General features: G+C 41.0%; 2 protein-coding genes across 2 annotated transcripts in view; both read right to left on the reverse strand.

Moving 5' to 3' along the window:
• kcnc4 (potassium voltage-gated channel, Shaw-related subfamily, member 4) overlaps nucleotides 1-11,609 on the reverse strand; it is a 29,692-nt gene extending 18,083 nt beyond the window's left edge. The window contains exon 1 of the mRNA XM_038723209.1: nucleotides 10,301-11,609. Coding sequence (XP_038579137.1) covers nucleotides 10,301-10,915 — 615 coding nt within the window. The 5' untranslated portion in view covers nucleotides 10,916-11,609. The remainder of the gene's footprint in view (nucleotides 1-10,300) is intronic.
• Nucleotides 11,610-14,010: 2,401 nt separating this feature from the next.
• On the reverse strand, nucleotides 14,011-16,704 carry hspa1b (heat shock protein family A (Hsp70) member 1B). Its single transcript, XM_038723207.1, has 2 exons — nucleotides 16,583-16,704; nucleotides 14,011-16,066 (listed from the first exon to the last, which is right to left on the reverse strand). Exon 2 carries the CDS (start codon nucleotides 16,042-16,044, stop codon nucleotides 14,125-14,127), a length of 1,920 nt encoding a protein of 639 aa, XP_038579135.1. The 5' UTR covers nucleotides 16,045-16,066; nucleotides 16,583-16,704; the 3' UTR covers nucleotides 14,011-14,124.
• Between the last annotated feature and the right edge of the window lie 64 nt (nucleotides 16,705-16,768).

The following is a 16,768-nucleotide window of genomic DNA, read 5'->3' on the forward strand; positions in this document are numbered from 1 at the left end:
AAGCGATTGCCATAATGTGTCTTTGTCACCACAGAGTGTTTCCATGTTGGTTGTGCTGAGCCTGCGGTTGTTATACAAGCAAGTCTCATTATAAGGCAGGATAAACATTTATACCTTGTTGTTTTTAATTTTCTGGGAATGTAAATGTAGCTTCTACATTCTTACATCTGTCCGGTAGTATTTATTGTCTGATTCTTGTTAGGGTTGGGAATCGAGACCTTCCAAAATGCCAAGTATTGGGTACCCATAGGGAATTTGGTTCTGCTTAACGTTTCCTAAACATGATGACGCTTTTTTACTAAAAACAAAGGCTACATACAGCCAGGACCAAGCCGAATTCTCTTTGGCAATTGAGGGAAAGATCACCAAAGAGAAAACTGAGGAGTGTCAAATACACAGCATCCACAAGAAAATGCACTGTACAGTAATAGATCTGAACACACATTCCACTGGTTTTTTTTTTTCAATGAAAAGATCCAATAAATTTTACCACTGAAATAATTACTGATGAATGATTATGCAGATGATTTTAATCACTATAGAGCACTCGACCTACCATAGTATAGTATAATGAAGCCTTTGGAGATATGTAAAGCCAAACACTTGTGCTAAAAAGACATCAGTTCAAGGTCATCAGGTGTCAGACAGTGCAGAGGTACCCCAGGGGGCTGGCTGCCTGGTCCCAGCTGGGAAAATCAGAACGGGAGGGAGCTAGACAGGGAGCAGGCTGTGCGTCAGTGTGCAGCAGCTGGGGAGTCCCATCACAGCTATCACCTCCAGCTGATCAGCCTCACACTCTGTTACTAACACGCTACACGCAAGAATGACAACAACAAGCCTTCTGAGCAGTCAGCAGCTGCAAGGCCAATGAAAGCAGCCACTTCTGAAGTTTTCTTGGAATCCATGTCACATGGATTCATGTCTGAGAGCCAGAACACCTGAGGACAGAGGAGAATTAAAGTCCACTGCTCAGCCTGTCAGCTGTTCAGAGAAATCCTTCATTATCACACGCTTATGGCTTTCTACATCTGGCCATCTAATCATCCCCCATAGTAATTGGCTCAATGTTTCCCTCCCTCTCTGCCTCAAGCTGATGTGTAGTGAGCATTCTGGCGCTACATGCGTGCTACACATTTGTGATGGTTGAGGTGAGGCCCCCCCCCCACTTCACTGTGAAGCGCTTTGAGTTTCAATGATAAAGCTCTATATTAATGTAATGCATTATTATTATTATATTTCATGGAACCAGAAATCTTAAGCAAAAAAGTGGTAGGGCTGATCTACATTGGGATATAAAACACGACAAAAGGTAGGGCTCCCTGCTATTAAAGTGGCAAAGACCCTCCTGCCCAGAGCAGAACATCTTATTAATGAGGAGGATGATATATATATATATATATATATATATATAGAGAGAGAGAGAGAGAGAGAAGGGCACTCCAGGCCAACAGGTACAAGAAGCTGATGATGAGAATGCTTAAGACCAGGATGGGCACTGCTACATCATCGGGGGAAAACCAGGACAAGAACTGACCATCCACACCTGATGCTAGAGACCATTTCTGAACAGGGGTTATGATCTCGCCGCATATATAACCATCTGTTATGATGTGACCGCAGTTCTATACTTGACAGGACAATTTAGCCATGACAACTGAGCATGCTCTATTATGATGAAGACTGTGAAAATGTAAAAAAGCCAGAAAACGAACCTTGAGCAGTCAAAATGTTGCAGAACAAGACTGAAGAATTTGCACAGCATGTACCATGGCTTCCAGAGAGTTGCTTTAAATTAAAACAAAGTTGCATCTGTGTCTGGCAGCGTCAGGGTATGTTGATATTCCAAGTGGAACGTTTTGTCTCAAAACAAAGTACAGGATGGAGAGTTCAGCCAGAAATCGCAGTATAATAAATAAATAATCATTGAACATTCAGGACTGATCATCAGTCAAAACCATTCAAACCTAGTCAGCCAGTCAAAATACTGACTGCACTTGATGTGCAAATGTATCATTATGTTAAAAGAAATGAACACAAAGCTTTTAGTTCTTCTTTACCTCTGTAATGTAAACTTAAACTTTCCTGCTGAGGTTTGAAGCTGATAGAACTACTATTTAACCCTTTAAAACCTACGGGAGCTTGTGGAGCTAGTAATCGCGTCCGACAAAGAGGAACTCTCCCTCTGCTTATCTGCTCCAGATTCGGTTTATAGTGGGGATGAAGCCAACTTTCTTGAATAATTCATCCGTCCCAGGACACGTAAGTGTATTTTCATAATATATGGTTTGTTTTGGAGTTGGAGAATAAACGAAACAAACATAGAACTAACCTAACTGCATGACGCACTATTTTACTCTTTGTCATTACAATATTGTTTTCGCGTCAAAAGCATCTAACTTCTCACCGTTTTACTGCTTCTTTGTTTTAGGCTTGTGGGAAATGCACACCATTCATGTGTGAAGCATGCCAAGTGCCTATTCTGGACAGAGACTGTCACAAGTGTTTTCACAGCTAGGGTGGCCTGTGTATATGTAGGGTTGCCTTTCTGTGTGTTTAGTTCTGATGATGTACTTTTTTTGTCTGACATGGTCTTTGTTTTTTTCACCATTTAATTGTTCAGTCAACATTGCTCTCAAAAGCAATATGTTATCTGTTTTATTATACAAATTTAAAGGCACTCTATTCATGTGTAAGGCACGCCCCTCACCTGTCAAGTGTCATCAGTCTTTTTGCATGTTCAGTTCCTATAATGAAAAGTTTTTTAACCACTTAATTGTAGTGTATAGAGTATAATTGAATATATAGAGTAGTGTAATTGAATATTTAATAAGGTCTTTTGTTTTTTACCAATTGTGTAATCAACATTGCTCTCAAAAGAAATATGCTAAAAAGGTGTTAAGTGCACTGTTTATAAAAATGAATGTATCTTACAAACTAATTTATGTACATAGTTCAAATCAAAATATTGATTTATTAGTAATTTATTACATACATAGCCTTCAAATTGGGGTTGTAAGGAATGTATGGCATATGAAAATGCTCCAAAAATTGACAGTACAGCATGGAAAAATACGTAGATATGCTATGGCGGAATTGTTCTATGGCAGGTCATAAAGGGTTAAAAGGATCCTTTGCGATTGTCATCCAATACACTTTTTGTTAAATTCAGCAAATATTTCCTCATGGGTTTTTTGTGTGCTCTAAAAAAAATCAGCTTTTCCTACATAGCCCTTGGTCTGTAAATACAACACAAGCAAAGCTGCTTGGAGCGAGCAGCCACAACATTGTTCCATTTCGTGCATGTTGTAAACAAACACAGGTACTTTCGAACATGCTGGACTCATCCCAGGACTCTAGGCGCTGTGAAGATGGTTGAGAAACAGCCCAAGAGGAAAAGGTCTGAAGAGACCAACATATGAAACAAGTTGTATGACCAGGCAAGGCGAGGCCCCGCGTATTGTTGAGGCGTTTCAATGCTGGATAAATCTAAAGGATTGAAAATGGACACAGAGGTGGCTCTGTTTCTGCTCGACCGGTGAGCAACATTAATGTTTGCTTTGCTGTTTCACAAAAACGATAGATCAGTAATGTCTTGTCTATTTGTTGTCATGTTTGTGATGGCTGATCTCAACTGGTTAGCTATATTAGCTTTGTAGCAGCAGTGTGTGTGTGGTAGAGGAGGAAGAGACGAGCGAGGGTGTGAACGGGTGCCCCGGTGAGTTGTGTCAGATAGAAAACGGGTCAGCAATAAGCCTTGTGTAGCAGTAAATGTACTGTTTAATTTACAGTGAACGGCGAATAAACACTGAAGCTTCTCAAGACTAAAGCGGAACTCCCATGTGTTGCTTGCCAACTGTTAAAGAAAGAGTGAAGGGGATAAGCGCCAAAGGTAGCATTGACTTCAACGCTAGAGAAAAACAAAGTCTCCATGGCTTAGAAAAGTATTTTGCTTATACATGCTAATTGCTTGCTAATACATATTTAAATATTGTCAGTCTTGTTGTCACACATTCTACAGTGCAGCAAAAAACATGCCGCCTCATTAACGCAACATGTCCTCAACCAGAAACTGAGGAATCTGACATATATTGGCCGAGTCAGACTGGTTGTCATGACAATGCGTGTCCGTGAATTTGGAGGGCGGAGCTTCTGAAAGAGTGCAGAAAGGAGGGGTAACTTCAAATATCAACAGTCTTTGTTTAGAACAGTTCAGAATTGCAGTATTGTTTGGCAAATATTCTAAACTGATGAACATACTGTTATGAATTCAGTTCAATGGTCTATATTAAATCATTTATTAAAATCAAGAACAAATCTAAACTTTTTTTTAACTCAAGGGCTTTTAAAAAGGGAAATCTGCTTATTAAGTTGCAGCTCAAATACCAACAATACATATCACTGATAACTGCTCCTTGCTATTTTCAGTAATGTGTATTTTTGTTTTTTTTGGTCTGCAAACAAAAGTCTATAAAGTCTGCAACTCTGTGCAGACTTTGTGATGCATCTCACAGCAACACAGCCACTCTAAATTCAGCAAACGGCTTAAAACCGAGTAGAATAAACAACCAACATAATCACACAGGATTACATCCCTTTTTCACTGAGAATTCAGTGTTATAAAAGTGTCATGACAAGGCTGTGCTGCTTTGATGATGTGTTCCTTTCAGCAAGCAGCAGAGAAAGGTGTCAGCGCTGTGAAAGCCGGGCCCAGATGAATAAGAGGTTCTGCTCAAATCGCTCGTTCATTATTTTACAGCTGGGCGTCACACTGGACATAATGTGAGGTGTGCGAATGAGTTTCATAATTAGCAATGACCAAAGCAACTTATTGAAAGATATTGACCAATATTTTCTTTTTTATTCTTGAACATCACCTCAGCCCTAAAAGTAAACACATGGTTTGGATGAAGATGTAGTGAAACTCTTTCTGCAAAATTTGAATACATTGATATGATTCCCCGAAGACAAAGGTGAGATGTCAATATTTATTTACAATTAGGATTAGACGTCCCACCCACTATTAATATTTAATAATAAATATAGCAGTATGAGTAAGTTAATGGCAAATAACACATGAATTAAGTTTGCATATCTGTTAGAATTAAGTTAGAGATTTAAACATCTCTAACTTGACAATAAACAAACTGACAAATCAAAAGTATCTAATCCAGTCCGAGGCTGAACGTAAAGATCAGTCAGTAAACAATGTATATGCAAAATCTGAACAAATTAAAAGAAAACAGCATTTTATTTTTCCAAATGGTTAATGGAAATTTAGAATCCAGATAATATGCATATGACCTCACAAATCAATTAATCCCTTGGTCTCACAACAAAGACAAATTGATTTCTTTCTCTACGTGGGATAAAGTATGTTGCTCTTTTCTGTGGGAAAGGCAGCTTTAATTGCTCACCACTGATAACAAGTTGTAAACTATTACACACACAGTGGTGATTAATTACAGGCAGCAGAGCTGTGGAATTAATGAAATATTGCATGTGGGAAGATAGAGCAAAGTTATCAGGTTTGGGCTTAATGCTAATGTCAGGTCTGATTGTCACGTGTAACAAAACTAAGATTAAAAAGCCTGGTCAGGATAATGTTCTGACTTTCAGGTTTAAAAGATATTTGAGACTGTTCACATCCATATTTGTGAACAGTGTGGAAATTGTAGCTCTTTTTTTTAACTTTTAATTGATAGAGCAGCTGAAGAGAGAGACAGGAAATGTGTGTGTGTGGTGTGGAGGCGGGGGCAAAAACTGCAGCCCTTACTACTACCCCACTACAGCAGTAAGTGATCCTAACCATGAAGACAAGGCAGCCAAGGAGGTTCAAAGGCCAAACAAGAATGTTTGACACTTGAACATGTGTCCATGTATGGAAAAGCATCATCGGGAAGATACCTGATCTCTGACTCATAAGCTTCAGCCAGTCATTGACTACAAAGGATTTACAACAAAACCATAATTGTAATTACTTAATAATGAGATTATTTTAACTTGTCCAATTAATTCCTGTCGCTAAAATTAAATTTAGGGAATTGAATTTACTGTGTAGAGTCTACCACTATGTTAGTGGCACAGAGCAGGTTTCCGCTAAATGCTAAAATTAAAGAGTGCTAACATGTTCACAGTGACAATATTAACATGTAAATGTTCAGCAGGTGAAATGTTTACTTGTCATTGTCACCCTCTTAGCTTAGCACGTTAGCATGCTACCACAATGAACATGGTCATGGTTGATGGCAATATCATTAGTTTTGCAGATGTTAAATAGGTATTGGAAACATTTAAAGTTTGACCTGGCAGTAGATGGTAAAGTCAGGGGCTCGGCAATGTCAGTAGGACACATCATCTGGGGAACACGAACGTCACTACAAAATGGCATAGCAATCCACCTCATAGTTAAGATCTTTTAGTCAGGAGCAAAGTGGTAGACCAACTGAGCACTCAGCCATGCCGCCTGGCCTGTCCATTGAGGACTACAATTCATCCAAAGTTCATCTGATATGAATGTAAACACCCTCAAGTTAAAGCTGAGAGTCAGCACAGTGATCTCAGTCATTGCTTCATTTCAAATCTAATGTGCTGGAGTAAAGAGCCATTACTGTTCTGATACATTCTGACTGCACTTTATGTTAAGGCTGTTACACTCGCTGTGGCAGCTCTATATGATCCTCATGTCTATGATTTGTGAGTGGGGCCATTATCAGTATAGAGGCTTCATGTGTGACTTTCACAGAGCCTGTCTTTGTTGATAGTGAGGAGGACGTGGCTTAAATGATAGACAGATTAACTTCCCTCCGACTTTCAAGAATCACATTACCTGAGATGAGCTCAGAGGCTTTTTGAAATAAAAGGCCATAAAAGGTAACATGAGTCCCTCTCAAAATGCACTCTGCATCCATTCAGAATGCACACAGAGCAAACATATGTACATGAATCGGCTGGAGAGGAAATGGACAAGGAACATTATGACTGGGTCAATATGGAGCCACAGTCACTCATTCTTAATACATACTTCCAGAAACATACTTCCACTGCTGGGTTTTTATGGTTGTTTTTTTTTGTAGAACTTCCCGAAATCCCAAGTTAATTCATTTACAAATATTCAGTGGTGAGAAACGTGATAAACTGGCAAGTACAGCGCAGTCATCTTTAGCTGGTGCCAACGCAGTGGCAGCTGTGACTCAGAGATGTCAGCTGTTCTACAGTGACAGCCTGCAAATGCCACCTGGACAAGAAGCTAAAATAAACACTATTTGTAGTGTGACTGGCATGCAATAAGAACACTATCCTTTCCCCAACACTGCGAGAGTCTCTTGATAGACGGTTCAGCAGTAGCAGCTTCTCTCTTTCCGGACTAAATTTATTTTTCTTTCTGACCCATGAAAGCTGCTGGCCGTTTGCCTGATAAATCCTGCTATAGTGACACTCGATACTTGCTTTCACGTTTACTTCACTTAGCACTCTGCCGCTTTTGTTGCTAAGCCATTAGGCATGGCATGCTTTAAAACACTTACAGTGTGCTGATTTCCCCTGTGGAAAAAATGAGAGCAAAGTGATTTTAATTTGCACATACATACATTTATTTTAGCGATAAACCAAACAGAAGTGTATCTTGTTCATCAAGATGAAAGAAGAAACTTATATACAGACATATTCATGTAAAACACTTCAGCTGTGACATGATAACAGCCTTTGAATGATAATACTCGCAAATGAGGACAAATGAGCAAAGATAGGGCAGTGGTATTTCACGCAACACTGTAGATTAAATTTCTTAATGTCACAAATGGATTTATCTTTCTCTAATATGTGTACTGTGACCCTATTCTTCTGTTTACTATATGGTTTGATTTACTGTACATGGATGTACATTCAGTTTTTCAAAGACTCGTGAACAGGATGTGTGGGAACACTTCAGCAGCAGTGTATTTTTTGTCATGAAACAGCGTTTTCTCTATTTTTAACAATTGTGGTTAAATTTCATAACGAAAAGGCAATTATAGGTGCATCTCAGAAAATTTGAATATTTTGGAAAAGTTCATTTTTTCCCTCCATAATTTAAGTCACAGAGTGAAACTTTCATATATTCTAGATTCATTAGATCGAAAGCTAAATATTTCAGGCCTTTTTGGTTTTAATTTTGATGATTATGGCTTACAGATTATGGAAATCAAAAACCTGTATCTCAAAATATTAGATTACAATAAAGAATGTATTATACAGAAACACTTGACCTTGGCTCCTTTTGCATGAAGTACTGCATCAATGCGGCGTGGCACAGAGGCAATCAGACTGTGGCACTTACTTACATGTTACTTTCATAGCGACCTTCAGCTCATCTGTATTGTTTTGTCTGTTGTCTGTCATTGTCTTCTTGACAATATCCCATAGAGTCTCTATGAGGTTCAGGTCAGGCAAGTTGGTTGGCCAATCAAGAACAGTAATATCATGTTGCTTTGGCCCTGTGGGCAGGTGCCAAGTCCTGCTAGAAAAGAAACCAGCATCCCCATAAAGCTTGTGAACAGAAGGAAGCATAAAGTGCTTTAAAATCTCCTGGTCGCCATTTCAGTAATGACCTTATGTGGCTTGCCCTCCCTGTGGAGGGTGTCAATGAGTGTCTTCTGGACAACTGTCAAGTCAGAAGTCTTCCCCATGACTGTGATTGTGTGTACTGAACCAGAGAGAGATTAAAGGCTCTCCTTAGATCAACATTTCTGTATTATACATTCTTTATTCTAATATTTTGAGATATGGATTTTTGATTTCCATTAGCTTTAAGCTATAATCATCAAGATAAAAACAAAAAAGGCCTGAAATAGTTATATGAAATAGAATATGAAAGGTTCGCCTTTTGACTTAAATTACAGGACAAAATGAACTCTTCCACGATATTCAAATTTTCTGAGATGCACTTGTATCTGCTTTGTCTTGCCAGACAGAGATTTTTGAAACTGGCTGCAGGGATTTGCTCCCACTCAGTCGCAAGAGCATTACTGAGGTCCACCACTGATGCCAAAGTAAGGCCTGGCTCGCCGTCAACATTCCAGGTCAACCCAAAGGTGTTGGATGGGGTTGAGGTCAGGTGCCGGCCAGACAAGTTTCTCCACACCAAACTGGGAAAACAATGTCTTTATGGACCTGGCTTTGTGCACAAGGACACAATCATGTTGAGCAAAAGCAAATGGTCTTCTCCAAACTGTTGCCATAACGTTGGATATGTTGTAGCATGAAGACATCCCTTATAGTCCATGTGTGTTTCAATCTTAATATCTCAGAAAATCATTTTCCCCACATCAGTAACACACTCAGTCATTTGTGTTTTAACTGGCTCTGTGTTACATTCACAGAGAGCCATGTGAGTATAATCTTTCCCAATATTAGCCAACTCAAACAAATAAGCTTAAAATATTTATCATACAGAGGTATGTCTGGTGTTTGTAAGATTTCCCTTTAAGCTGCTGTTAAAAGGTATAGAGGATGTTCACTGTGCTACTCTTTACTCGTTCCTATTATGTGTGGGTGAGTCTTTTCCTGGAAACAAAGTCAATGAAACAGATGTGAAGATATGAACTGTGGCCAGAAAGCAGAACTGTCCTGAAAAAAACAACAACTTTCTTTCACACAAAGAATCTCACCACCTTCAACTCAACCTGCCAAAAACTCCCCAGAATTGTTTAAAACTCTGAGAAATCCGGCATGTCATTAAAATTAAACATGGATGTCAGTGCCAGGATGAAAAACTACAGACATTAATGTGAAATGCACGCAACACTGAAAAAGTTGTCTACACTCACATGAAGATACTGAATCACTGAGTTGGTACTACTAAACAACAGAACAGTAACATTTCAGGCCACATAAGAGTAAGATGTGGACGCCAGTCCACTTGACTGGCAGACTGTTGCTATTATTTCAAGTCTTTTATGGTTTTATTGTGCCCGTGTTTATCTTAGGGTACCCAGGAGTACTCAGTAGCCTAATTAGTGTTGATATTGAGTTAATTATCCTAGTGAAATAAATGTAAATAAATTGAACCATGCTGTTGACTTTTCAGACAAGAGCTAGACACAGTCTAGACTAAAACATCTGGTACGAAAAAATCCTAATTGTGAGGGGTAAATAATACAAAAACCTCGACGTGAAAAGCGTAAATACAAACGCAGATAGTTCAAACACACACACTTGCAGACACCTGTTGATTAGGACAACATGAATGGAAAATCACCTGCAGTGTTTATGGTCTCAGGCTGACACTAAATCGCTCAGAGGTGAAAACACCTGGTGAACTCACCCTGGCTGCTCTGGACGAGTATGGGTCGTCAAACAAAGCCCAGATCTTCGGCTGCCAAACTTCGCAGCAGCCCCTCGACCTGTCGGGACAGTCCTCTATGCCGAACCGTCTAGGCATCTCTCTGTCGTCGTCGGTGTCCTCGGGGTCCGGCGGTTCAAATATATCTAGGGCCTCCTCCGCGTCCCTGTGCTGCCGGTAGGTCATCCAGCAGCACGGCTCCACGTCGGTCTCGTCAATCCCCCAAAACGCCAGCTCCTCCTCGAAGAGCGGGCCGCAGACGTCGGCTGGGCAGTGCAGCTTGCCGGTTCGATAATAGTTTAGGACGTAGGCGAAGATGCCCGGGTGCCTGTCGAAGAAGAACTCGGTGGCACTCGGGGTCGTTGCGTCCGAGTCTGAACTGACCTGCGTGTCGGGGTCCGCCAGCCACGCCAGGCGGGTCCCTGGCAGGGTCCTGAGGGTGCTCTTGTAGGTTTCATGACGAGTGCCGCCCACGTTGATGATAATTTTGTCCGAGTCTTCACCTCTGGCCATCTCCTCCTTCAGACATGTTTTAGACGGAGGTTTGTTGCCTGACTTGCGCCCTCGGTAAGAGGAAACACACACCGAGCTTATCATTTAGACGGAGGGATTGTCCACTCGTACAAAAATCACAGAATTAAAGCAAAAGTGCGCCCTCATTTCAGACCCAAGCTCTTATTATGTCCCGTGTCTCGTTTATAAAAGAGAAATAACCTAACGGTCTGTACAGCGCCAAAGTGTTAAAAACCACCTGTTACAAAACTCAGCCTGATGTCGCAACAAAACGCAGGTGATCAGGCTCACTGCATTTATTTATTTATTTATTTTCGTCGAACAGATGGCACAATGTGGTTTAAAGTGATGCCTTCAGATGTTGCCCTTATTTCCCGCCGTGAACACAAGGTTGTTGCCAACTAAAAAAATATAGGCTACTGGTTAATTACGCACGGTAATAGCCTAGGCTACGGGCCTGTAGGATGGACCACTAAACATGAAGTAATTTGTCACTCCTCGCCCCCCTTTTGACAAATGGTATCCAAATCCTGCAACGCCAAAATCCAAAACTATTAGCCTACTCCTGACAACTTTTCTCTTCTCCGCACAAGACGAGGACGCCTGAGAATGATCCCGTTCAATTTAATTATGCGCCGAGATATTGCTCCAGCTCCTCCTGCTGAAAAAACGCTCAGCTCGCGCGCCAGATGTGTTGTTGCTTTCCAGCTGGGGGATCTGTTGCTTCTCTACAAGTAGCCTATCTTCCCTTAGCGACACAGCCCGGTTGGATGGTGCGTTCAACAACAGGCTCGACAGTTTAACTATTTGGCTGCTGGCGGAAGTTGGCGCATTATTGAACCACTCCCTCTAATTAGAGAGAGAGGACGGGATGATGGAGTGTGTGGAATATTGTAGGCTACATATTTAGACCACATTTTGTAATAAATAAAGAGACATATAGAAGACTAATTGCAAAACGTACAGCACTGAGCACAATCTGAATTGTTGTGTATTGCACTCTACCTTTTGCTATTGCTTCTAGGTTGTACAACATGTGTTTATGATATGTCCACTCGTGCATGTGAGAATATAGGGACGTACTGGCTACTTGCATACACGGATGGAGTAGTACTACAAGAAGGAGTGCACAGAAACCACTCCATTATACTGTCCTGATTATTCGCGGATATTTCTACTGTATGATATGCAAAGACAACCACACAGACCAACCTTTTGAATTAGCCCTTTTTCTCACTCGTTGTATTAAAATTTATGTTTCATCAGTGGAATCAATATGTTTACTGACATATCCAGATGTGATTTTGGACTAAGGAGGCCTAATTTCCAGGGGTAGCCCAAGATTATTGAGATTCCTAGGAATCTACTAAGTGTGATCCAACAAGTAGCTTTTAGTGTGTTTACGAGACTCATGTGTTGCTGACACAATCTAAAATCGCCACCTAGTGGATTATTCAGTGATCAACATGTTTTGCGAGACTTCTCAATCAGCCACTCAGCAATAATGATTATTTAGTGATTATCAGTGGTGGAGGAAGTGTTCAATCGCTTTACTTAAGCAGAAGTAGCAACAGACTATCAAAAAGTAAAAATAATCTGTTACAAGTTAAAGTTCTGTGTAGAAAATATTATGGGGACTTATTTTATAGAAGGTGGCTGTGTTTACAGGTCTTGGGAGGTACTGCTACATATAAAGTTGTAGTAGGCTATCCAAGAGGGCTCACCAGACCTGTAGCCTGCTCCTCATCTCTGTTTAAGGTTGGCAGGTCGAGGTCACATTAGCCACTACTAGTAACACACCAGAATTCTCTGGCAGAACTGTCGGTGGCCGAGTTGCACTGTGGGTAATGTAGGCACCCATTTCTGACATGGAAAAAGAATGCGTGGAATAAAAAAAGACCATACCTCTGGCTCTGCTGCATCGATTTTGTTTTAGGAGGGCAATGCTAAATCAGTGAAGTAGACTCTTCTTCTATTAAACAATGTATTATTATCAGAAAAAAATACTTAAAAGTAACAAAAGTATAAACAAGACTAAAATAAGTCATTAGGCAGAGTGGACCTTCTCTGTGATATCTCATTGTCCTCTAATGCTATGTAAAACCTTAAGCCCCTGCACAAAATTTGTACACCCACACAGGAGTTTTCACTTTCATGTCTAATTAAAAAAAAAACTTTCTCAGGACTGTGTGGGTATCTACAAACTGCTCTTAATAAACTTATTGTTTTGTTTGCAACTCCTGGACCTTTTTTTTTTTGATTATGTTAGACCTCTTTGGTAAGGAGTCTTGCTGGGGGTCATAACATAATTTGACATTTATCTCACCCTTCGTGGTTTTGTGGTATCTGTCGGGGCTCATTCTTAGCTTGGTGACATCATGTAATTCATAGTTCCACCCAGCTTACACCTCACCTAGGTCTCAGATCAGAGAGTAATAAAAAAACAACACCTGAGTGGGTGTGCAGAGCATTTCGTTTGCAAACTAAGCTGTCAAATATATGTAGCTGAGTGAAAAGGTGGTGGAAATACTCTTTAAATCCTTTGCACAGGTACCACAGGAGAAAAAAAGGAAAAACGTCAGCAGGGCTTCCAAAAGCAAAGTGAGTTTTAAATGACTACACAAAATATTGTGTTTTAGTAATAAACACATTTAAACATTTTAAATTATAAAACATATTACAAAACAAGAAAAAGAGAGATCACACTCACAGAAATTCACCAAATTCATGAAAAACAAGGGTAAAAGTTTCAAAAGTACCAGTCAGTACCAGTCAGGCATCTTTACTAAAAACATTTAATATTTCCTGAAGTGAATTTTCGGCACAGAGTCACAAGAGTATCAAGCATCAAAATATGTTTCTCGAGGCTGGAATAAAACTTTCCCAACTCAGAATTTATGATTGGAACCAGGAGCTGAAACCAGTCTGCAGAGTGAGTTTGATTATTACCAGATCTCCTTGTGAGACTTGAAGATCAATAAAATTGTAGTCTAATTAGTAAAGCCTCAAAGGCTAGCCCCTATTTGAAATTACAGATAAAGATAAAGTTTCAAATTGGAGTAAGCATTACAGTAGGTCACCATATGCTGTGAAAGATGCATCGATTTTTGGAATGAACATCACTTATTAAAAATCATCTGTAAATTGTGCATTACAAGAACAAATAAAGGAGAGTTGCATTTTGTTTTAAGTATTTTTATTTGTCATTATGTCAAGAAAAAAAAACAGTGAAATCACATATTTTAGGACCAAACAACAGTATTTATGTAAACAAAATGCTGCCGTCCATGGTTTTAGTCCACTTCCTCGATAGTGGGGCCATTAGAGCTGCCTCCTGCTTGGCTGCCGCAGCTTCCCGATGGTGCACCGCCCTGGTACAACTTTGTCACAATCGGCTTGCACACCTTCTCTAGTTCGTTTTGCTGATGCTCATACTCGTCTTTCTCTGCCATCTGGTTGTTCTCCAGCCAGGAGATTGTCTGGTTGCACTTGTCAATGACCATCTTTTTATCCTCCTCGCTAATCTTTCCTTTCATATGCTCATCCTCGACACTGCTCTTCATGTGGTAGGCGTATGACTCAAGTGAGTTCTTCGCTGCAATCTTTTCCCTCTGCATGTCATCCTCTGCCTTGTACTTTTCAGATTCCTGTACCATCCGCTCTATCTCCTCTCTGCTAAGGCGGCCCTTGTCATTGGTGATGGTGATTTTGTTTTCCTTGCCGGTGCTCTTGTCGACGGCGGACACATTGAGAATGCCATTGGCATCGATGTCGAAAGTTACCTCCACCTGTGGTACACCTCGGGGAGCAGGAGGGATACCAGTGAGCTCAAACTTTCCCAGGAGGTTGTTGTCTTTGGTCATGGCTCTCTCCCCTTCATACACCTGAATCAGCACACCTGGTTGGTTATCCGAATATGTGGAGAAGATCTGGGTCTGCTTGGTGGGGATGGTGGTGTTTCGTTTGATTAGAGGTGTCATAACTCCGCCTGCAGTCTCAATGCCCAGAGACAGGGGAGCCACGTCCAGCAGCAGCAGATCTTGGACGTTCTCTGAAGTGTCACCCATGAGGATTGCAGCCTGGACTGCAGCACCATAGGCCACAGCTTCATCTGGGTTGATGCTCTTGTTCAGATCTCTGCCATTAAAAAAGTCCTGCAAGAGCTTCTGGATTTTGGGAATTCTTGTGGAGCCACCAACCAGGACGATTTCATGGATCTTGGACTTATCCAACTTGGCATCTTGCAGGGCCTTCTCAACTGGCTCCAGTGTTCCTCTGAAGAGCTCTGAGTTGAGCTCCTCAAAGCGTGCCCTTGTGATGGAGGTGTAGAAGTCGATGCCTTCAAAAAGAGAGTCAATCTCGATGCTAGCCTGGGTGCTGGAGGACAGGGTCCTCTTGGCTCTCTCACAAGCTGTGCGCAGTCTCCTAACTGCTCTCTTATTTTGGCTGATGTCCTTCTTGTGTTTTCTTTTAAATTCCTCTACAAAGTGTTTGACCATTCGGTTGTCAAAGTCCTCCCCGCCAAGGTGGGTGTCTCCTGCAGTGGATTTCACCTCAAAGATGCCGTCCTCAATGGTGAGGATGGACACATCAAAGGTTCCTCCACCGAGATCAAAGATGAGCACATTGCGCTCTCCTCTTTTACCTTTATCCAGGCCGTAGGCTATGGCTGCTGCTGTGGGCTCATTGATGATCCTCAGAACATTTAGTCCAGAGATCACACCGGCATCCTTGGTGGCTTGCCTCTGAGAGTCGTTGAAATAAGCTGGAACTGTGATGACTGCGTTTGACACCCTCTGTCCCAGGTAGGCCTCAGCAATCTCCTTCATTTTAACCAGGACCATGGAGGAGATTTCCTCTGGGTAGAAGGCCTTAGTCTCCCCTTTATACTCCACCTGGACTTTGGGCTTTCCGTTATCACTGATCACCTTGAAAGGCCAGAGATTCATGTCGGACTGGACAACGGGGTCGTTAAACTTTCTCCCGATGAGCCGTTTAGCGTCAAAGATTGTGTTGGTGGGGTTCATGGCAACCTGGTTCTTGGCAGCATCTCCTATGAGCCTCTCTGTGTCGGTAAAGGCCACATAGCTGGGTGTGGTCCTGTTGCCCTGGTCGTTGGCAATTATCTCCACTTTGCCATGCTGGAAAACCCCGACACAAGAATAGGTGGTGCCCAGATCAATGCCAATAGATATTGCCTTAGCTGAGGACATCTTGCTTGTTGATTTGGAGGTCCTAGAAAAAATAGAGAAACGTCATGTTTTAATTTTCTAATGCTGCACATGAAAGCACTGAGCACTGTGACGTTGTAGTGCCATAATTTTTGTCCATCTAAATATCAGACAGTGTATTAATTATCCACGGCTGAGAATGCTATTTAACAATTTGACAAAAGTTTAATGTAATTATTCCACTACAAAAATAAAAATCTAACAAATATTGACTGTGAGTGGTTAACCATATCCCACTGATTTATGTATTCCATAAATTAGAAATGTTTCTTCCTAGAAATTGTCCAAAACCACAAGCTTGAATTGATTTTAACCACGCCACCACTAATGAAGCCATAATATACAGCAGAACTGATTCATTAGTAGTGGGTAAGTTTTATTGTCATCTTTTAGGAAAGTGGGAAGTTGATTAAAATAATGCCCCAAGGATGCACCTAACACCATTACAGATATGTCACAACACTAAGAAGTCTGTCACCTCATATAATCTATCTAATCTTATAATCAAATTGCTACTTACTTTCAGTGATAATCTCTCTGTTGCTCAAAGATGTTGAAGGATCTCAGGAGTCTCCCTGAGTAGTGTCCTTTCTGTCAGCTTTCGCCTGTGTGTGGTTCTTCTTAAAATAATGCTTGGACTGACTCGGGCCCATTGCTTATATAGTTACAACCAGGTTTCCAGAACACTCCCAGGCCCCCCACCTCA

The sequence above is a fragment of the Micropterus salmoides genome, unplaced genomic scaffold (assembly GCF_014851395.1).
Source record: "Micropterus salmoides isolate LMB-PRFRI ecotype aquatic unplaced genomic scaffold, ASM1485139v1 Ms_hic_scaffold_16, whole genome shotgun sequence".
Taxonomy (NCBI): domain Eukaryota; kingdom Metazoa; phylum Chordata; class Actinopteri; order Centrarchiformes; family Centrarchidae; genus Micropterus; species Micropterus salmoides.

Bases quoted from the DNA above. Each gene is read 5' to 3' on its own strand.
- hspa1b (XM_038723207.1), bottom strand. From the start codon at position 16,044: ATGTCCTCAGCTAAGGCAATATCTATTGGCATTGATCTGGGCACCACC.